Source organism: Pseudophryne corroboree, chromosome 6, assembly GCF_028390025.1.
Source record: "Pseudophryne corroboree isolate aPseCor3 chromosome 6, aPseCor3.hap2, whole genome shotgun sequence".
Lineage (NCBI taxonomy): Eukaryota > Metazoa > Chordata > Amphibia > Anura > Myobatrachidae > Pseudophryne > Pseudophryne corroboree.
In genome coordinates, this window is record NC_086449.1 from 572,199,258 (window position 1) to 572,223,438 (window position 24,181).

At 46.7% G+C, this 24,181-nt stretch overlaps 1 protein-coding gene across 1 annotated transcript in view; it reads right to left on the reverse strand.

Annotated features, from left to right (window-relative positions):
- The window catches only part of NR1H4 (nuclear receptor subfamily 1 group H member 4), a 225,053-nt gene that overhangs the window by 65,053 nt on the left and 135,819 nt on the right, over positions 1-24,181 (reverse strand). Inside the window, exon 5 of the mRNA XM_063927833.1 lies at positions 5,159-5,299. Coding sequence (XP_063783903.1) covers positions 5,159-5,299 — 141 coding nt within the window. The remainder of the gene's footprint in view (positions 1-5,158; positions 5,300-24,181) is intronic.

The following is a 24,181-nucleotide window of genomic DNA, read 5'->3' on the forward strand; positions in this document are numbered from 1 at the left end:
TTGGTGGCGGCCAAGAAAAAGAGTGGGATAGGTGAGGACACATATAGGTCCTATGTTAACTGGCTCAAGGGGTTCTACACATTCACAGCCTGTTACCTGGAGACTCGCCCGGAAGAGGCCATGAACATCGTACGCTACCTGCACATGATTCATGGTCTATTCCTTTCTAACAGGCCTCTCGCCTGGCTTCGGTACGACACGGAGTTCAGGCATAAACAGCACGGTCTGCATTTCCTGGCTTTCGGTGTCAAGGATGTGGAAGTATGGCTTGAGGTTACGGAGGGCTCCCTCGAGCTTCCGGAAGCCTCTACGGCCCAGCCCGTTAGCACGTCCGCTAGGGGCTCCTTTTGGGCCACCGCGGGACGAGGGTCCAAAAGTCGTTGTTTTGCCTTTAACAACGGCAATTGCGGATCTGGGTCCAAATGTCGTTTCCGGCACAGCTGCCTGCGCTGCGGAGCTTCCCACCCGGCTAAGGAATGTCCCAAGCCTGCCGGTGCGGGTCCGGGTGGCAGATCCCCCGACGTTACTAGTGCTAAGTAAAGCCCCCTCCCCTGTCCGGCTGGACGCCATGCGTAAATGACTTACTTAGTACCCACTTCGCCCTCAGGCCCAATTTTTGCTGGAAGGTTTTACCGAGGGATTTCGCCTCCCCATTAGCGGCGAGGTCCCTTACTCAGCTCCTCGGAACTTGCGCTCGGCCAGAGAGCTTCCCCTCGTTCTGCAAGGTAAAGTGGCCAAGGAAGTGCAGCTGGGACGCATGGCCGGCCCCTTTGCTGCACCCCCTTTGCCAAATTTGGTTTTATCCCCAGTTGGAGTGGTCCCTAAGAAAACTCCTGGCAAATTTAGGCTAATCCAGCACCTGTCTTACCCTCATGGCGCGTCTGTTAACGATGCGATCCCCGAGGCGCTATCCTCGGTTACGTATCAATCATTTGATGACGCTTTGAAATTAGTCAGAGCGGCGGGCCCCCATGCGTTACTGGGTAAAGTTGATGTGGAATCTGCATTTTGTCTTTTGCCATTGCACCCTGATTCGTTTCGTTTCATGGGCTTTAGGCTGGACGACGGTTTTTACATCGACAAATGCCTACCCATGGGTTGCTCAGTCTCCTGTGCTTTTTTCAAGGCTTTTAGTTCATTTCTCCATTGGTGCGTTTGCGCTGGGACGGGGGAACCGGGAGTCGCACATTATCTGGACGATTTCCTGTGCATCGGGCCTTGCGGCTCGGACAGGTGTGCTCGGCTGCTCTTCTCCTTGAAAGCACTTTTTTCCGAGTTCGGGGTACCAGTCGCTCCGGATAAATGTGAGGGTCCTTGCACCCGCCTCTCGTATCTAGGCATCGAACTGGATACTGAGGCGGGATGCTGCCGATTGCCCTTAGACAAAGTTGCCAAGTTGCGTGTGTGTATTGAGAGGGCATTGGCAGGTGGCAAGGTTACCTTGCGCTAGTGCCAATCCCTTCTCGGTCTTTTCAATTTTGCATGCAGGGTCATTCCCATGGGTAGAATCTTTTGTCGCAAATTGGAGCGCACGACGGCTGGCGCTCGTAGGCCGCATCACTTCATTAGATTGTCATCCGAGATTTGCAGGGACCTGCGAGTTTGGGATGCCTTTCTGCATGAGTTTAATGGCGTAGCCATTTGGCTGTCTGAGGCGGTCCACAGCCCAGGTATCCAGTTGTTCACCGACGTGTCGGGTTCCTGGGGATACGGTGCGTACCTCGATGGTGCATGGTCCGCCTCCCCTTGGCCGGACTCCTGGTTCCGGCAGGGCTTAACCCGCAACCTTTTGTTGCTGGAACTGTTTCCCATTGTCGTGGCATTGGAGCTGTGGGGGGAGCGGATCAAAGACCAGCACGTGGTCTTCTGGTGTGACAATCTGGGCGTGGTTCAGGCGATCAATGGGCAGCGATCTTCCTCGCTTCCAGTTCTTCGCTTGTTGGCCCGCCTGGTCTTGCTCTGTTTGCGTCTGAATGTTCACTTCGTTGCGCGGCACGTCCCAGGGGTTGACAACAGCATTGCCGATGCTCTCTCTAGACAACAGTGGGCTCGGTTTCGCGCGTTGGCCCCTGCTGCAGCGCTTACAGGTGACGTATGCCCTTCTCATTGCTGGCAGGTTATATGGCTGGGATAACTGCTTTGGCCAGCCAGTCGGTGGCTCCAGCCACGCTGGTGAAATATCGGGCGGCGCTCCATCGATGGGAGGCATTCATTGCGCACAGGCGAAACGAAGGTAAGCCTTCCTTTCGACTACTGTTGGCTTTTGTCTGGCGTATGTACGAAGCTGGGAGGTCGCGCGCAGTTGTCAGCCAGATGCTGGCAGGTATCTCCTTTTTTCTGCGCTTACAGGGTAGCCATGATTTCACTAAAAGCTTTTTGGTGAGACGCTGTTTGCAGGGCTGGGCTCGTGGCACTCCTGTGTCTGTGGACAATAGGCGTCCTATATCGGTTGCGCTGCTGGGTCGCCTGATGGAGGTCTTACCATCCGTTTGCGATTCTCAGTATGAGGTGTTGCTTTTCCGGCTTGCCTTTGCTATGGCTTTTTACGGAGCCTTTCGGATCGGCGAGTTGGTGGCCCCCTCCAGGTCCGCGGCCCCTCCTTTGCTTGAGTCCCATGTGTTGCTGGCGGATACGTTACTGTGCAAATTAAGCCGTTCTAAGACGGATCAGTTGGGGCGTGGTCATTGGATTACCTTGCCTGCCTGCCCTAACACTAGCATCTGCCCCGTAACCTTGACACGCGTGTATGGTGACTCCCGGCCACGTTGTGGCGGAGCGTGGCTTGTCCACCTCAATGGGTCACCTTTGACATTGTACCAATTCCGGTGGGTATTTAAGCAATGCATCCTTGCGTTGGGATTGTCGCCATCACTGTATGGTACACATTCCTTTCGTATTGGTGCTGCGACAACAGCCGCTTCATTGGGTTTTTCTGAGACTAAGATTAAAGCGCTTGGTCGATGGAAATCCAATGCCTACAAGCGCTATGTCAGGTGATTCCATTGTCCAGTTTACGGCAAGCCTTCTTCTGGTTTGCCTCAAATTTTTCTTGTTCTCCTTGGTTTCTTTTCAGTTCACTCGAGGGACGACGGTATGGCGTGCCGGCGGGTCGGTGTTGGGGTGCCCTCGCCAGCCGCTACATTTTTGGCGGGTCTGCGGGAGTGCCTTGGCTCTGACTCATTGACCCGTCTTTTCGTCTCTCCTCGACTGGACTCGACCTGTAGCCTTTTTTGGCCACTCGTCACCGTTTAACGGTGGGGGTCCCGTTAGATTTTGCCCTGCTTTTCTCCTGAGATCCCAGAGGGTGCTATTGGCCTGCGCCCTCTGCGGCAGGTTTTGCAGGTTTTCACTTCGGGACAGGTCGTTCCCCTCCCCACCCCGCCCCTTATTAATTTTTAGGACGCCCATTTCAGTAGACCTGATGGCGTCTCTTTTTTGTCTGATGAGGGCATTTGTTTAGGTTGGAAGGTAGTTTCCGAGTTCTTTATAGGTTAGTTTTAGTTAGTTCGTTGTTAGTCAGGGTATGGTGGCGGCACCGGCTCCTTACAGGCCGGTGTGTGGCGGGAAAGAACAGCAGTTACGGTGGCTATTGCGCTGCTGTTTGGAGGTGCACTCTTTGCCCAATACGTCGTATACTCTGGCCCTCCTTACCGGGGGTCATTGGGGCTCGGCTGTCTGGCCGGCTCTATTATGGTGTATTGGGGAGAGAGTTGGAAACTCAGCACTTATTGGCGTAAGCCAATGAGATAAAGAAGTCATGTCGTGGACATGCGTAGCAGCAATAAGTCGTAATGTCACTGTTGGTCTGGCCGTTCTTTCTTATTGCCACCATACTTAGCTTAAATATATCATAATAAATAACGGTTGACCGATTTTAATGGCATTTCAGTTGTCTGTGTCGTTATTTCTCTGTGTCTTTCATTTCTAGCTAAGTTAAGTTAGTTCACATTTATTGTAAGGTTATTGTGTAATGATGTCATGCGGTCCGACATCAGATGATAGAAAGTTTATACAATCATTGTATCACTATAGGCTTTTGCAATTGTGACGGTAATATCTACAGATCAGAATCATACCCTCAGTAGGCTGGGATAATCCACTAAATATATCCTAATTGTAGGAATAAATGAAAGGTAATTTCCAATATCTGCATTGCTGCAAAACTCAATTTAACCATAAAATAGAGATTTTCTTTTAGACTCAATAGCAGTGCTGATAGAGAAGATTATAAACCATAAATGTGTTTGTAGGCGTTATAATCTTATTGTTTTGCAGCACTATATGGACCAATAGTTTGTGCTTTTATTTTTTATTTTTTTACATTTGTTTATCATTAATAAATCCAATATGTTTTAGATTTAAAAACAGATATTTTTCCATCATAATTTCTGCAGTTGCCAATATTTACCTTAGCCCAGCCTTATCTGGAAGCCAGTCACAGAACAATTTAGTAATCAGTATATCTTTGTATTTAACAAGACATAGTATTAATGATAACATTATCACATTCCATAAACGTTATCAAATAATCACTTATCACCTTTGTAACACTTACTATAATCTAGGTAACACTTGCTATAATCTATGTAACACTTGTTATAATCTGTGTAAGGGTATGGGTCATAGGGTCGACCACACTTAGGTCGACAGACATTAGTTCGACCACTATTGGTCGACAGTGAGTAGGTCGACACCTGAAATAGGTCGACATGAGCAAGGTCGACATAGTAAAAAGGTCGCCATGAGTTTTTTTTAAACCATTTTGGTGTAGTTTTCTTTGTTAAGTGACCGGGAACCTGAATTAGTGCACTGTGTCCCCTCGCATGGATCGCTACGGTCGCCATGCTTTGGGCAAGGTGCCTCTCTCCGCTACCGCTGCGCTCGGCACAAGTTACTATTCCCAATCGTAGTCCGCGTGGATCGTAAAGTATGAAAAAGGTGAAAAAATTTGAAAAACTCATGTCAACCTTTTTCTATGTCGACATAGTACATGTGGACCTAGTGACCATGTCGACCTAATGCATGTTGACCAATAGTGGTCGACCTAACGACAGTATACCCTGTGTAAACATTCATCAACTTCGATAAATAGATGGAAATAATAGAAGAGGACAACAGTATTAATAAGAGCAAGCTGACATTTGTGGACTATACTTACATTCGGCCAGCATGCCCATCTCTTTGCACTTCCGTAGGCGGCACTCTTGGCATTTCCTCCTCATGTACATGTCCATTTCACAATTGCCTCCGTTCTTACACTTGTAAGTGGCATTTTTGGTAATGCTTCTTCTGAAAAACCCTGCATGTTCAAAACAGGGGACAATCTCTTAATGCAAGGATAAGTATAAGATAGCTATCCTTAAAACCTGGACTGTAATAGAGTTTGAGAAATCCCGACCCACACTATTCTATTGTAAAATAATAAGCTATTTTGTATTTTAAAATCGTTGATACTTAAATTATATATCCTCTCCAGTCCTCTCATCTTTTTGATGGTTTTGGTTTATTGAATGTCTATCTGCCATTTCTTCATGGATACATGTCATCTCCTTCCTCACACTAATGCCCCCTACACATTTGCCGAGGTGCCCGACGGCCGATACGTGACGTCTTCCGGCCCTATAGCCCTGCATGCTCATAAGGACGATATTGTCCATATTGGTTTGCAGATATAAACGAGCCGGCACCAACGATGAACGACTGCGGGGCCGCACATTGTTGGTGCCTACGCACTGAAAGATACAAACAATTTTTTGTTCATTACTGAACGAGATTGTTCATATCGGCATCACACATCGGCAAGTGTTTCGGGCCTATAAGGGTAAATTTATAAAGGGGGGAGTTTTTTTTTTTAGAACTAGTGATGTTGCCCATAGCAACCAATCAGATTATATCATCTTCTAGAAGCAGCTATATAAATGTTAATTAGAATCTGATTAGTTGCTATGAGCAACAACACCAGTTCTAAAAAACTTCCACCTCAGGAAATTTACCCCCACCATCCATCATAAGCTTCTTACCTGACATTTCTATGCTTCAAACTTACTGTCTTGGGGTCATAATTTTTTCCCCACATTTTCTACTTAAATACTGTTGTATACACTTAAGAAATATTTCAAGACTATGTCCATATCTTAATATATTGCCTATGTCAATAGCCTTCCTGCTGGTCTTCATCTAACCAGACTTTCATCTCTACTATCTTTGTAGAATACGTACAGTTGTCAAACTAGTTTTCCTTGCATTACAGTCTTCTACTGCTGCCCCACTGTGACTTCCCCTACAATGGCTCCTGTATGTTAGCAAATTCAATATGATATAATTCACACTTACAAAACTATTAATAAAATTACAATGACACTTTTTCCCTTGTCTCAAAAAACCTAAATCCTTCTGTTCTACACAAAATCTGCACCTCTCATCCACACTCATTACTAAATTTAATTCCCGTGACTTTAATTAGTCTGTACCTACTCTGTGGAATTCCCTCAATCATACAACTAGACTTTCACCTAGTTAACAAACCTTCAAGCATTTCCTGAATACTCACCTCTTTAGGCAAATGTTTCACATTCTTGAACATACTGTACTTCTTACCCTCCCTAGTCTATTGTACCTGATTAGCACACTCTACACAGTTCAAGTGAAACGTTATTCCCTTTCTAAACTCAAAGAACTCTATGAACCATAAACCAACGTTACTGCTTGGCAAGTACCGCAGGCACGTCGCACGGGCACACAGCGCATCGCTGCTCAGCGATGGGTTTGTGCGAAGGATCCATTCGCACAGGCGTTCGCAAGGAGATTGACATGAAGAAGGCGTTTGTGGGTGGCAACTGACCGTTTTATGGGAGTGGTTGGAAAAACGCAGGCGTGTCCAAGCATTTGCAGGGAGGGTTCCTGACGTCAATTCCGGTCCCGGACAGGCGGAAGTGTTCGCAGCGGCTGAGAAAGTCCTGGGCTACTCAGAGACTGCACAAAATCTGTTTGTACAGCTTTGCTACACATGCGTTCGCACACTTGCAAAGCACAAATACACTCCCCTATGGGCGGTGACTATGCGAATGCGGGACTGCAAAAAAACCCTAGCGAGCTAACAGGTCTGAATTAGCCCCAATGTACTCTACTCTATTAATCACTTTTTCCCATTGCTATCTGGCTGGAACAATATGCAATATGTGGCACATAATCTCATTTATCAAATGCATAGCTTCCTACATATTGTAAAACTGTAATCGGGGGCCTTCTGTCCGCTTTGTCCAACTGCAAAGTGCTGCAAGGTCTGCTGGTCTTATATAAATAAATGTTAATAATAAGAAGAATAGACCTTAACACCGTTTCAAAAATAATCTCTCCTCGGGGGCGTGGCCTAACCGGCAATAGGGAAGGCTGTAATCCTTCAGAGCTCCGGGCTAAATCTATTAATAAACGTGCCCAAGCCTACCCTAAATACACCCTGCCGGCCTTTTCTCACACACCCAGACCTGCTGACTCGTCCGGCACTGAGAGCCGAGTGCTGCGGAGTCGGGGGGGCCCTGCTTCGCCCCTTGCAGACTGCGGCCTACCTTTGGTGTTGGAGCCGGGGCCTCGATTTTTGTGGCGGGCCGCCGACACGAACCGTTTGCTGGACCCGGGCCGTCCCACCATCCACCGCGGATCGCCTGCTCATCTGACACCCACCGCTGCAGAGGTCACCGTCGCGCTGCCAGTGGACACAGCCGAGAGCCGAGGAAAGCCGGGACCAGCTGAGGTGAGGGCTGCTGCGAGCGGCGGCGGCCATCTTGCGGTTGGCGCCGCCGTATACACTGATACTGCTGCAATCGCTGGGACGTTTTTCTGGGGTCCCCGGACCTGACACCTCACCCCCAGCGCCCTCCCTGTGCTGACCCCGTGCTCTGGTCGCCACTGAAACAGAAAAGACCAGCAGTACCAGACATCTCCGGCGGCCATCTTGGGATTGGCGTCACCTCAGGACCTATTCCACAGCTTATACCTCCTGCACTACAGAGACAGCAGAGCCGGAAGATCTGCTAGGCCTCCCCTCACTACCCCAAAGGCTAGATCTCTTGTCGAGGCCCGCTGGTCCACCCTGACCCGCCCACGACCTGGTGACCCCCCAACTGTTTCTCCCTCGCACTCACCACCAGAGGCGCTAAACATCACCCGCAACTGTCACAAATCCTCATCAACTCCGAGGCTTTTAGTGGAGATTAACGGGGACACGCCGGCCACTGCCCATAACACCGGGCAACTGTTGCTACTCTTACAATTCTACACCCGGTCCCCCCTCCTAGGTGGCTTCTGGACACTAAACGTACCACCCTTCCGGTCCAAGGCCCCCCACGGGAGCGAGGCCGCCGCACCCTCCAGCTCCGTACCTATTTTTCTCATTGTCGCACTCACTTATCTACAATACGCGACCGCACAACGCGGCAATGGAGCGCTACCTCTGATCTACCAACGATCACCCACGGCCACGACTGTGACGCCCGACCCGCAGCCCGCGGACCTCCTCTGCCGCGGTGACTAACATACTCACAAGCGGCACCGATTGGGTATATCTCAACTCTCTAAAACGCCCACCAATTCTCATGTTCCACTGATCACATCATAACTCAGCCCTCCAGTGGTTCCCTCTCTGGCAACTAAATAATCCTACTCTACAGTCCTACCCTAACGCTTTGTGTAGTCCCCTTTCCCTCCATACCCACCCACCAAGGTGCAAACATGTCCAAACCCAATCCGAACACAAGAAGACGTGCGGGTACAGACATTTCCCAACATTTCACCAAAACCGACAAAGGCGACAAACCCTCCCTGCCCTCAGGCCCTCCCTCTCCCAGCCTATCTCTTCCAGGTGGAGACGACCCGCTACCCTCGCCCGCCCCATCGGCCAAAGAGGATATCATGGCTCTAAAGTCGCTCATAATGGACTTTAAAGAATCACTAGAAACCAAGCTCGACAGAGCAGTTACCTCTATTAGGTCAGATATCTCATCCTTATCCTCCAGAACCTCCAAACTGGAAGCCAGACAAGACGTCCTCCAAAAAGACCACATAGAAACGGTCAGAGATATAGACCATCTAATCCAAGACATAACAGAGCTCCGATCCAAGAACGAGGACTTGGAAAATCGCGAAAGGAGAAATAACCTCAGAATTCGCAACATTCCTGAGTCCATACTCCCGGCAACCCTCGAAACATATCTCCAAAGGCTGTTCTCCACTCTTTTGCCAAGTGCAGCTTCTCGGGAGCTGCCCCTAGAGAGAGCTCACAGAGCCCTCCGCCCTAGACCCCGAGATGGCGAGCCCCCGAGAGACGTTATCATGCGCTTCCTCAACTTCAAGGATAAAGAGATGGTCCTTCTCCCGACCCGGGGCAAGCCACATATAATGTTCGAGGATGTCAAACTACAATTTTTTCAGGACTTAGCCCCCTCCACTATACTTAAAAGGAGGGAACTCAGAGATCTAACATCAGCTCTACGCACACGTGGTATACGCTACCGTTGGGGTTTTCCCTTCAAACTCCTGGTCGAATATAATGGGAAAACAGTCATCATTAAAGACCCGAGAGACGGAAACGACTTCCTAGCACACCTGGAGGACTCTGACCCACTTGCTGACCACAGCTCTGGGCATCACCCACCCTGATTATCTCAGCACCTATAACCACATTGATAACTCGTTCATTATATTGTTATAATATTCCTGTTGAATACTTTACCTGTTTTAGTTTTACATCTTGACCGTTCCATCTACATACTGTATATTATCTACCCTCACCTTTCTACAGCCCACCCCGCTAGCCCCGCTACTTGAAGCCCCATGGTTTAAGCTACCCCCCTGGGCCCGCCCTCATACATGCCTCATGCAACATACCGACAACCAACACACACTCACTATCCCTATATGGGAACTAAGATGTTCAATTCGAAAATCTAACTACATTTTAGTTCTGTTGGTATTGATGTAGTATTGCTATTACCGTACTTGTTGTTTGACCATGCATGTTACCTTTTAACCACACACCACCTACACAAAGACTCATCCGCCTCTCAGCTACTAGTGCCTCTATCACACAGACCACCACTGGAGGGACGTGTTCCTTCAACCCCTGTACTTACCACACAAGCCCACGCAGGCCCACACTGTTGTTTTCAAGCATCTAGGCCCCCCCACCACCACCACCTCCTCCCCTCCGTGGAGGGAGAACGATCGCTACCCGACGCTCCTCCACTTTGGATCCTTTGATCCCACTCTCTGTGCCCGTTCCTTTTCGCTGGTCGTAAGGAACTCCTACACAGGCTCACCCTACCTCCCCCCACCCCCTTTTTTTTTTTTTCTCTTCTCTCTTTTCTTTTCCCTGTCCCTTCTCCTTTTCTCACTTACATTCTATTTTCTCATCCTCCTCTCCTCCTACGCCCCCCTCTTTCTCCTCCATTTCTCCTCTGTGCACCCTCCTAACACCACAAAAGATGCCCCTGCTCCTGGCGTCCTCGAACACCAAGGGTCTCAATACCCCCCAGAAACGCTCGTCCCTGTTCCGCTCGCTTCAAACCCTAAAAGCGGGAATCGTGCTCATTCAAGAAACTCACTTCAAATCCCGATCGCACCCTTCCCTAACCACTAAACGCTATCCAACGGCCTTTTACTCTTCAAGTCAATCGAAACACAATGGGGTGGCCGTCCTGATCCACTCCAAAATCCCATTCAAACTCCATTCGACCCACACAGACTCGGATGGCCGATATGTCATTCTGACGGGGACGCTCGGACACCTAGAATGCACGATCGCCACTGTCTACGCCCCCAACTCTGGGCAATCCTCTTTTTTTAACACCTTTTTCTCAGATCTAAACAAAATCAGAAAAGGTTACTTAATATTAGGAGGGGATTTCAACACTGTCCCAGACACCGATCTAGATAAATCTTCTGGCCAGTCCCGCCCCCACCGAGACTCTTCCTCACGCTCTCTAAATAAACACATCCTCGAATCTGGTCTCTTCGACGTTTGGCGTGCTCTCAACCCAACAGCCAGAGACTATACCTTCTTCTCGACCCCACACCAATCATACTCCCGAATCGATCTATTTTACTGCGGCACATTGCTCTCCCAACACGTACTAGACTCATCTATCCTCACTAATCCTTGGTCTGATCACTCCATTATCACTGCCTCCTTCGACTTCCTTGACACCCCGACTACTCGCCCCAATTGGAGACTAAATGAAACGCTCTTAAAAATCCCTCAATTCCAGGAAAAGATCAAGCTAGCTTTAGCCGACTATTTTTCCCTAAACATGACTGACTCTATGTGCACCCCACTAATCTGGGAAGCCCACAAAGCCGTAATCAGGGGACACATCATTAACTACGCGTCACATAGGAATAAAGATCGCAAACAAAAAATATCGTCCCTCACAGTTGAGGTCCACAACCTGGAAACACAACATAAGCAACGACCCTCGCAACCTCTCTACTCAAAGCTCACTTCCACCAGGGCCACTTTGAACGCGCTGCTAGCCGAAAAAACCGAGCACTCACTCCGCTGGCTGAAACAAAAATTCTACGAAAAAAGTAATAAAGCCGATTCACTACTGGCCGGCAGATTGAGGGCTCGGAAAGCGCACACTGCTATTCCGGCTATCAAAGACGAACATAACACCCTCCAATACAACCCAAAGACTATCAATTCTCTCTTTCGAACGTATTATGAGCAGCTCTACAACTTACCAAACACTTCCTCCACAATAGACCCGACCCACCCCACGATTACAGACTACTTAGCCTCCGCAGACTTGCCTCGTATCGACACCATCACCTCCACGGCCTTGAACAAACCCATCACCCCCGAGGAATTATCCCTTGCCATTGGTAGTCAGAAACCATCTAAGGCCCCGGGCCCGGATGGCTACCCAATGTCATACTATAAAACTTTTCAACCCGCACTACTCCCCCACCTCACGTCATTATTCAACCTTATCTTGGATGGATCTTCCTTTCATCCCCACACCACCAAGGCCGTCTTTACCGTGATCCCAAAACCCAATAAAGATCCCAAATTCATTTCTAACTATAGACCCATATCACTTTTAAACTCGGATCTGAAAATCTTCGCCAAAGTACTAGCTAATAGACTTAACCCTATTCTCCCCTCGCTCATACACCCCGACCAAGTGGGCTTTGTTCAATCCAGACAGGCACTCGACAACACTAGACGTGTCGTGGATATCATCGACCACATTAATCTCCACAAGATCCCATCCCTGACCCTTGCCCTAGACGCAGAGAAGGCCTTTGACAGAGTTTCTTGGCCCTTCATGCAACAGACTTTACAACGTTTTGGCCTTCAAGGTAAATTTCTCCAAGCCATACAAGCCCTATACCAGAACCCCTCGGCCTCGGTTCTCTCTAATGGCCTACTTTCGGACCCCCTCAAAATTTCAAATGGCACACGACAGGGATGCCCACTATCTCCCCTTATATTCGCACTCATCATCGAACCCCTTGCAAGCCACATCCGGACTAATCCTGACATCACGGGAGTCCAAGTCAACCATACTCAATACACCATCTCCCTCTTTGCCGATGACATCCTCCTGACCCTGACAAACCCAACTATTTCTCTCCCAAACCTTTTCCAAGAACTAGCCATATATGGCAATCTCTCGGGTTATAAAGTTAATCAGACTAAATCCGAAGCCCTCTCTTTGCACATCCCCAAACTAACTAAGCTACAACTACAACAGAATTTTAACTTTTCCTGGCGCAGACGCTCCCTCAAATACCTCGGAATCTCCATCACCAAATCTTACAACTCTCTCTACAAGGCTAACTACCCCCCCCTCATCACGTCAATCATCAATGATATCCAACAATGGGAATCTCACTTTCTCTCTTGGATGGGACGAATTAACGCTATAAAAATGAATGCCCTTCCCAAACTTCTCTACCTATTTCAGACACTCCCAATCTCCGTGCCCTCCCAGACTCTTAACAAACTCCAGTCATCCCTCTGTAAATTTATCTGGAACCACAAAAAGCCTAGAATCCGGCGAGATATCTTAGCCAAACACTCTAAAAACGGGGGTCTAGGCCTCCCTATCCTTCAACGCTATTATGACTCGGCCAGACTAAGCCAATTGGTTGCCTGGCATGCCCCAGAACACACTAAAAGATGGGTCGATCTAGAGAGCGATTTGTCGGGACTCCCTTCTATCTCTTACTTGCCCTGGCTCTTTAGCAAAATACGCACCCCATCCCATCGCACCTCCCCCGCAATAGAATTGACACTTACACACTGGCGACATCTGAACAAAAAATTAAAATTATCAAGCCACCCTTCCCCCCTGACTCCCATCTGGAGCAACCCAGCATTTACCCCGGGACTTTCTCGTGAAATGGCCCGCCCCTGGATCTTGGCAGGAGTTACCAGAATACATCACTTCACAGGGACACACTCTATTAAATCATTTTCTGACCTACAAACCGCGCACAACCTACCTAACTCACTGTTCTATCAGTACCTACAAATCCGCCACTTCCTTTCCTCTCTACAATTAAAGTTCCCCCTATCGACCCCCACACCTCTTGAGAGACTCTGCATTTACAACCCCACCAGTAGAGGCACCATCTCCCTCCTCTACAAAACTATCCTCAGCCCCACACCCCCACCTCTTGAACCACACGAGATAGCATGGGAGGCTGACATGGGGTGCCACCTAGAGGGCGAGGGTTGGGATGCAATCCGCACCGCAATTTCACAATGCTCCATCAGCGTGGCCATACGGGAAAACTCATACAAAATATATACTAGATGGTACCTGGTACCGGACCGATTACATAGGATCTACCCCGACACCTCCAACCTTTGCTGGAGAAGTTGCGGCCAGGTAGGCACATTCTTTCATATTTGGTGGACCTGCCCAGTGATTGTTCAATACTGGGCAAAGGTCCGTAAGCTTATTTCACGACTAATCGACTTACCAAAGCCCTTATCGCCCTTGAACCTCCTCCTCTGCTCTCCGCCCGATCACATCTCCAAGGAATCTAAAAACCTAGTCCTCTTCATATCTTGCGCAGCAAAATACCAAATAGCAAGTAATTGGAAGAAACCCGAATCCCCCAACAGCCAGGCTCTCACAAATAGAATCTGGTTTGTGGCAAACATGGAATACATTACTAGCCTTCGCCATAACACAGTTAAAAAGTTCCATTCCACCTGGCTCCCATGGTACAGGCTCCACGACCGCCCCCTCCCAGGACTAAACTAATTACAGACCCCACCTTGCAACCACAACCCCGCCTTCAATATCCCCTCCCCCCTATTCTTTTTTTTTTTTTTTTTTTTTTTCTCCTCTCTCTCTCTCCACTTCTTCTTTTCCTCTTTCTCTACCCTATCCTCTCTCTTCTATTTTTTCCTCCCATCCTCTAGACTCACGTCCCATTAAAAACGCTGTTCAACTCCCTTGCTTTCTCCCTCCCCACATAGCTCTGGATTCTTCGGCTTCCAGTTCTTCTCTCTATCAATCATACCACACTTTTCCATTGTTCTCTCAAAGAAGTTTACTTACATGTTTTGTTTCTGTAATGACCTCTCTGTTTTTACAATCTCTTGTTTACTGCTTGTATATCGACAATTGACTCATCTGTTTCTAACATAAAATAAAAATCATATGATGGAGAAAAAAAAAATAATCTCTCCTCAACCTGTGGTTTCCTGTTCTTGAACAAGTGAGATGAAGTATTGTACATGAATCTTCAGGCTTGATCTGTACAGATCTGAAGCACTCATAGAAAACATACTGTCTGTAAGGACATGGGGACACGTACTTTGTTTATTTTTGTGTGGGTTTGTCTTTTTTTTTGTTTTATTTCAGGTTTCTATAGACAAAGCACATTACAATGATGAAGAAGGCATTTGCGTGTACAGGCTCTTGCTAGCAAAAAAAAAAATACATGATACCGAAAATACCACCATGTTTCATGGGACAGCAGCATCTTCCTTCCTCCCCTAGATAGTTACTGGGCTTATATGGCCAAACTGTGCAATGAAACAATTGCTTCTCCCAGAGAGGTTTACATCAAATCATTGCTTTAGTTTCATAGAATGACCACTCATATATAAAAGATTGCTGTTGCTAATGGCAGTGTTTAAAGGGAACTGTTCATGCAGCTGAAAAATCTGGGGAAAGCAGTTTTCAACCTTACAGCTTAACATTCTACACGGAAAAAATTAAAAAAGTACTATAAAATGATAAATGTTTTATTGTATAGATAAAGCTTAATAAATGGGTCCTAAATTCATTAATTATCAAGTGTGCAAGCATTTCAGGAGGCTTCCCAATATTCCATGGGTCTCCCATATATTCTGCAAGAGCAGGAAACTCTTTCCTCCCTCCCCCACACATTTTCTTACCGTCCATCTCCGTTCTTTCTCTGACCACTGTGTTTCTCTCACCCTCTTTCTTACCATGTACTCTCCCCGGCATTCCCTCCCTCACCTTATTCTCTCTCTCACACAACCTTTCTCTCTCCAATTTCCCATCTATCTCTCACCCTTTTTCTTACCACGTTCTCTTCCCATTCTCTTCCCAGCATCCCCTCCCTCCTACTTCTCCTTATTCTTTCTCTCTCTCACACAACCTTTCTCTCTCCAATTTCCCATCTATCTCTCACCCTCTTTCTTACCACGTTCTCTTCCCAGCATCCCCTCCCTCCTACTTCTCCTTATTCTCTCTCTCTCTCACACAACCTTTCTCTCTCCAATTTCCCATCTATCTCTCACCCTCTTTCTTACCACGTTCTCTTCCTGTTCTCTTGCCAGCATCCCCTCCCTCCTACTTCTCCTTATTCTCTCTCTCTCACAACCTTTCTCTCTCCAATTTCCCATCTATCTCTCACCCTCTTTCTTACCACGTTCTCTTCACGTTCTCTTCCCAGCATCCCCTCCCTCCTACTTCTCCTTATTCTTTCTCTCTCACACAACCTTTCTCTCTCCAATTTCCCATCTATCTCTCACCCTCTTTCTTACCACGTTCTCTTCCCGTTCTCTTCCCAGCATCCCCTCCCTCCTACTTCTCCTTATTCTTTCTCTCTCTCACACAACCTTTCTCTCTCCAATTTCCCATCTATCTCTCACCCTCTTTCTTACCACGTTCTCTTCCCAGCATCCCCTCCCTCCTACTTCCCCTTATTCTCTCTCTCTCTCTCTCTCTCTCTCTCTCTCTCTCTCTCTCTCTGTCTCTCTCTCTCACACAACCTTTCTCTCTTCAATTTCCCATCTATCTCTCAGACTTTCTCCCTCATTTGTCTCTCACATTTCCCCACCTTGTCTGTTCTCTACCCTGATTCTTGTCTTCTCCTCTCTTCTGATTATTCAATCAGAGTAAAATGCACTCTAACAATAGAGCAAATGAAATGCCAGGATGCCATGTTATCATGTGGATGTTGTTGTTGTTGTTTCCCTGCTGTTTGGGAAGCATGGAGGAGATGTGGGAGGTCTCCCAATGTTACAGGAGTTTCATGGCTAGGACATTCTGGGGGAGATCTACTATGCCTTGGAGAGTGATAAAGTGGAAAGAGAAAAACTACCAACCAATCAGCTCCTAACTATCATTTTTCAAACACAGCCTGTACTATGGCAGTTAGGAGCCGATTGGCTGGTACTTTATCTCTCCAAGGCTTAGTAAATCTGCCCCTCTGTGAGAATAGGCAATTAGATCATATTGCCCATGTGAGGGGTGTAGAAGACCAAGCAGATGACTATGCAGCTTGGATGACAACATCTCGTTGAAATAGTAATGGCCCTCATTCCGAGTTGATCGCTCGCTAGCTGCTTTAAGCAGCAGTGCAAACGCTAAGCCGCCGCCCTCTGGGAGTGTATCTTAGCTTAGCAGAAGTGCAAACGAAAGGATCGCAGAACAGTGCTGAAATTTTTTCAAGCAGTTTCAGAGTAGCTGCAGACCTACTCCTTCCTTGCGATCACTTCAGTCTGTTTAGTTCCTGCTTTGACGTCACAAACACGCACTGCGTCCGGCCAGCCACTCCCCCGTATCCCCAGGCACGCCTGCGTTTTTATCTGACACACCTGCGTTTTTTAGCACATTCCCGGAAAACGGTCAGTTACCTCCCAGAAACGCCCCATTCCTGTCAATCACTCACCGTTCAGCAGTGCAACAGAAAAGCGTCGCTCAGCCTTGTGTGAAACTGCATAGTTTTGTGTGAAAGTACGTCGCACGTGCGCACTGGGGCCCATACACATGCGCAGAAATGCCGTTTTTTTAGCCTGATTGATGCGCTGCGAACAACGGCAGCTAGCAATCAACTCGGAATGACCCCCATTGTGCCAAACAAGAGCTCACACAAGCAAAGTTGCAGCTACACACATTACAACAAATAATTCTACTAAGGAGACTGGAGTACATAGAAGACTGTACTTCCCAAAAGTAAAATATAGCTGGGTTGCAAAATGCCCATATGATTATGTTGCCATGAATAATCTTAATGAACAGCAATTATAACATGCTGGTCTGCAAACATTAATGGTTGTGCTAAAACTGGATATTCGAGTTAATAGCTTCATCCTTTAGAAGACAACCTATGATTTCTCATATAGGGGGGAAATCAACCTGGTTTTGCCATGTAAATGATTGCCACTTTAAAAAACAACAAAAAAACAACAGAACTCTCACAAAATCTGTCACTTTCTGATTCCCACACTCTATTACATTTCCCCCATAAAATGCAGTATAAGCCCGTTTTCCCTTGACCCAGGGGGTAATTCAGACTGGATCGCTGCAGCGGCAGAGATCGCAGTCTGAATTACTGTGTGGAGTGTGCACGCGCAGCGGCCGCACTGCGTGTGCGCACCCTGGGAGCCCAGTAAGTTGCTATCAGCATCTCACTGGCTGTGTTCGCCTCTGCCTGATTGATAGGCGGGGGGGTGCAGTCCAGTCAACGGAGGCATTTCCGGACCATTGGGGGGGGGGGGGGGGCAGGCCACGGCAGCTGCGTGACATCACACGCAGCCGCTACGACCCGGAACGCGGCGGGTAGCTCCCTGCCAGTGCACAGTAGCTGCGCTGACTGGGAGCTACTCGTCAGGTACTAAAGCATCGCCGCCGTGCAATGCTTTTGTACCTGTGCGGGGGGGGGCCTGACATGCGGGGCGGACTAGCCCTGTGCTGGGTGTCCACCCGCACGTCAGAGTAAATGACCATAGATGTGCTAAATTTAGCTACGAGCAACTCCGAATTACCCCCTCAATACTAGATTGAGCAGGGGCGTAACCAGATATTTGTGGGCCCTATAGCAACATATTGAAGGTGCCTCTGTCCCAGTGCTTCTTGAGAGTCACCTCTTCGCAGCAGTTATTAATTTTATGCCCCATAAAAATGCAGCCCTCCATAGCCCTCTTTAAGGCTTACTTTTTATGTGATTCACAGCAGTTAAGCCATTGATATCATGAGAATATCGCTTTACAGTACAGCTGTATGTAAATTTAAACAATGCAATTATTTCTTCATACTGTAGGTCACCAAAGTCCAACATTTACTGTCAATGACGAAACTGTTACATTCTTTACCTGATACTGCATATCTGTTATTATGTAAAGGTCAAACAAGTGCTTTCAGCTGTTATATTTATCTCACCAGCCTGTAAAGATTTTTTTCTATGTTCATTTATAAAATATATATTTTTTCCAAACGCTGTGTCTGATTTGGAGATGTATGTAAACCTGATGCTTTACATACACCTCCGATGGTGGGGCGGCTGCGCATGGATCTTTTCTGCACATGTGCAGAATGGGTGCTGCATTCGCGCACACAGTGCCCCCAAGCTACAGCCTGATTGACAAGCTGACACTGTTTGGGGGCAGTGGTGGACAGAGCAGTCCAGCCTTCCCGCATCTGCATCTTCTGACACAGATTTCGTGGCCTCTGCAGCGTTCACAGTCCGGCCATTCTGCATACCTAGTAACTTAGATGGCCGGTGTTCCCCCCCAACAGTATATTTACTGCTATAGGTTTGTATCTTCATATATATCCTCCATGACTACTACTAAGTGACATGGGACGTTAGGCAGTATAACAGGTCAAAGAATCCCCTAAAGCAGAATGCAGAAATTGTTGCATGACCATTTCTAGCAGTTAGAATAGTTATTTTCCCTGAGATTTACCATGTTCAGATAAAGTACAAAGCCTACAACTTCTTTGTTTTAATTTTTCACAAAGAAAATAAGTTCCTCAAATGCATTTTTACCTGACCCTGTGGCTTTGTGGTCAGGAGACCCCTTCCTAGAGACATAATGCTTGCAGTTCTACTGTATGTAAATTATTTTCTAGTTAGCATTCCATTTCCCAGTTTCTGCCTTCTCCTCCCCTCCGCTATGAGAGTTCTGATAGTAAGGCACACTAGAGCACTGATATAGCAGTGGGCGGGCATGCCTTCCAATTGCCTGTTTAGTAGGAGAGTACCACATTCCAAAGCAAAAGGGACCTATTGGTGTATAGCTCTGATTTCTATAAATCAGTGTAGTGGTTGAATGAATTGGGAGAGGATGAATTGGGAGATCATGGGTACAGAGAAGGGCTTTTATTGACCAATCAGATGTTTGTAGGGGTGGTCTTCAGGTTGCCGGTGGCCGGGCTCCCGGCGACCACCTTACCGGCGACGGCATACCGACATCTATTCTCCCTCTTGGGGGTCCACAACCCCCCTGGAGGGAGAATAGATAGCGTGCAGCGAGTCCGCAAGGGGCTCATTTGCGCTCGGCCAGCTGTCGGTATGCCGGCGGACGGGATTCCAGCGCCGGTATGCTGGTCGCCAGGACCCCGACCGCCAGCAAACCATACTACACCCGTTTGTAGATATAGAAACCTGTGAGTGATGTAGGTGCTTGAGCACCCCAAAGATTTTTGTTGCCAAAGCCACTTCACATGTCCATACATGGCTTTTCTCAGCCAAATGGGCGTGGGGAAAATGAACATTTACAAAATGTAAGCTACTAGAAGCATAGCTCTAACCTGCTCATCCCAGAGCACAAATTGAGTCTATAGTATATAATATATTGTTACCATTTGTCATTATATGTATAGCAGTTAATCCTCCAAAACCAGACATTTTCATAGGATTGCTATATTATTTACGTAGTACTGGGGCCATTTATTCAGCCACAGAAAGTGCTGAGCGCTCTATTTTCACTCAGAAAAGAAGTTCTCGTAGCTTTCTATGAAGACTGCGAAAATTGCCTATTTACCCCCTACTTTTAGACCGCGGTAGCAATTGAAAATACAATGCACAATTCTGCAGGTTTTTTTCCTGGACAGGGAATTCCATATCCATCCCAAACAACCTAATCTGCACATTCATAGCTAGTAAGTCCCACAAGTATAGTTATAGCTATCGCTGTGCAATTCCTAGCTACACCTATGCATACCTCTTAATGTTCTCAAATGACAAGACATTTTGGGGGAAATCTACTAAGATGGGAGTTCTATTTAAGATGGGATGTTGCACAAAGCAGCCAATCGGATTCTAGGTATTATCTTCTTGAAGGTGCTAGATAAATGAAAAGTGGAATCTGATTGGTTGCTATGGGCAACATCCCATTTTAAATAGAACTCCCATCTTAGTAAATTTACCCCTTTATTTCACACCCTTGGTCCACTCAGGCCCAAATCATGCAACATAATCTCAAAACCACACACTTCCTGCTTAACTCAGGACTTGAGGGATAGACAAGACTCTTAATTTCTTCTAATGTATAATAAGGTTTACATATAAACCTGTGAATGTCTTACAGATGTCTTATTACATTGGATGAACTTGCTTGAAAGCTTAGTAGCCCTTTAAGAGAAATGTCATTGAGGTTGAAATACTGTGCTTTATCAGTGTCATTTTATTGATTTAAGTAACTACAACATTGATGATTGTCCTGACATGCTGCAACTAATCTAGGAAGGAAACCTTTGTCCCAGCAGAAAGACACAATAGCCTGAGTCATAAAATGGGAAAGTAGAAGACAAGTGTCATAAAAATTTATATTTAGCAAAAAATGTCTTTACCCCAACACAAGGCTGGATCACCCGCCTTCCAAACTAGGGCCAGGCAGGTGCAGGGGAGCTCACAAACAGCCACCAATGTATTACACTTCGGATCCCACTGCTTCTTTCTCCCCATCAGCTGACAGAATTAATCATACTGCTTGGTTGTGACTATAATAAAACAGTCAGTGTAGGTCATTCAGACAGCACAGCAATCATAGTACTCATCAGGTTATGTTTAAAATAGAGATGTGCATGGTCACTCATGTTTTGTTTATCGGTTTTGGCAAAACCAGCCTCAAGTGTTTTGGTTCAGATTCGGTTTTTGGTTTCTTTAAAATTAATTACAAAAGCTAAAATCATGCAATTTGGACCTATTTTTCTTCCTAGGGCTTTGGTGGCCAAATGCAGTCCCAAGGCATCTCAACAGGATATTCATGCTTAGGCACAGGTGGCCTAATTAGTACCATTTTGTTTTGTTGGCTTAATTAGTACCTCAGTCAGCTTGATTATACCATCTGTGCACAAGCTGCTGCCGCCAATACTCTACCTGTGGGGGTAGCGATCACACTGGTTGCACCGAAATCCCCCCCCCCCCCCCCCCCCCCCCATCCCTACTGTCCGGCGCAAGGCATTTTTTTATGGACTTTTTTTTCCTAAGGGGGTGTGGTCACACCCCATCAATTCATCCACACACCCTGTAAAGTAGCTGGGTCCGGCCAGACTTTATACTGCCCTGAATCTATGAAACATAATGGCACAGCACTAACAGACAGGATGGCAGTTTAATTGAACATAGAATGTTCTCATTAATAAAAATAAAAAAAAATAGATCAGAGGCCCAATGGCAGTACAAGTAAATGGAGGTAGAGTACTTTAACACTATGTAGTGGAAGCCGTGTAAAGCATTGATTGATTATACAGACAGAAAAGTAGTTATCACTATAAAGAAAAGACAGAGACCTGAGCCTGGCACTCGTAGTGAAGAAGCCGCCAGGTAAACCAAATCATTGATGGACTGATGTGATTGTTCAATGATTATATGATTAAGAAAAAGCGACTGCTTGGTATTATTTTACAGGATTTTTCATATTTTTATAAATAATTTGTATGAACTTGCTGCTGATGTAACAGGGACAAGGTTCCTAGATGGCTAACATGCTTACCTCTACTTACTTTGGCCTCGCAAATGGTTTTCAGGACTTGAGTAAAAATGATTCCACATGAAAGAAGTGTATTTTTTTGTCCTATGACCAGGCATAACAATGTCCTTATCATCAGTGGCAGGAACTGCTGCCATTGGTGGCTACATATGACATAGCCAGCATCCTCCTCTTGAATTTGATCAACAACTTCTTGGCCAACACAATCATCATCAACATCCTCATTAGCACTTATATCCCCTCATCCTGTTGCACTTCCACAGTAGTGTCCTCAATTTTCATGTCTGACTCTAAACCATCACCATCCTTACTTTTACTACTACTCACCTTCATATTTGCAGAAGGTTCAGAAATGTATGATTACAGTGTCAGAATTAGAAATGTCAGACTCAGACATAGCACTTGTGGACACCCTTAGATTCTCCTCAGAGATTTGTGAAGTTTGTGAACACACAGATTGTTCTTCAGTCTTGGAGATTTCAATTAGCCACGGTGGCTATCTAATTAACCCCCGACACTAGCACTTATCAGGGATTTTTTTAGGGGGAGACCCAGTGAGGTGACCTGTACATATCCCAGATCCTATGTGTTTGCACCTGAAAGCAGGGTAATATTTGTGCAAACAAATGAGCTTCAATTGATTTGCCCACTATGGGGTATATTCAATTGAAGTCGAAAGCTGCTGTCTGTCGAAAAGATGGCAGTTTTCGGCTTTTTTAGGTTGGAAGGGGTTCCGACCTATACAATCTAACCCAAAATTTTTCGACAAGTCGAGGAATTCAACTTGTCAAAAAGCACGTGGATCGGCGGAATAGCTGCCGATCCACATTGGTTTTGGCCCCCTTTTCGACCATCTCAATTCGACTTTAAAAAAAGTCGAATTGAGCTGGGGAAAGCAGCGCTGGAGACGGGAAGCGCAGCTCCGGAGACTGGGAGAGCCGTGCCAGAGACGGGGAGAGCAGCGCCGGAGGATGTGTCACACAGCCGCCGCTCACAGCAGCGTCCACCCGGCTCCAGCAAGCGAGACCTCGCTTGCTGGAGCCGGGTGGACACTGCTGTGAGCGGCGGCTGTGATGCGAGGATGGGGAGAGGCAGAGACGGGGGGGGGGGGTGGCATATATATATATATATATATATATATATATATGCTGCACTGCTCTCCCCCTTCTCCCCTTCCAGATCTCAATTCGACTTTTTTAAAAGTGGTATTGAGATAGCAGTGAATAGCCCGGGTCGGATCCATTCCGTCAAATGAATGTCGGAATGGATCCGACTTCAATTAAATATACCCCTATGTGTTGTTCTTTTTGTGCACTGGATTGGTGACTCATCTGGGCTCAGAGCAGAAGGTCTTTAATGTGAGGTTACAGAAGATGCTTGCCTTTGTTTGGCCCTGGCTTTCATAATAAGCTTTTTATTGTATGAAACAGCAGTAGCAGGACCACCACTCGCAAAGAAAGACCATGGACTGAGCCTTACCATGCCACTGCGTGTGGTGTATGGCATTATTTTTCGGCAGTACACTTTCCTCTCATAGTTAAAGGTAATGTTTTCTTTACAATTGTGAAATACTGTTTAGATTTACACAAGAGTAAAGCTAGTGTTGTTGAAATTAACACCATGTGAACATACAATGAGATAGGGAAAGGAGGGATGACTGTTACCTTTACCGTGCAATTATATTAAAAGACTGGAGAATTTTGTTTACAAAATAAATAAATAAAAAATTTTCCCACTTATGATTTTGGGGTGCAGATGATGGGCTACCACGCACCCAGTAACACAACCCTAATATGTGCTGTGCCACTTACATAAGTGGGTATAGAATACTACATTAGTGAAATAATAGCCAAGAAAGCATGGTCAACAATACAAAAGATACATGGGAACAGGCCAATAAAAAGTGAGAATCAACCTGATAAAAGATATATGGAGGTGAGTAGTGGGGTGGTAGTCGTGGTGTAGTCA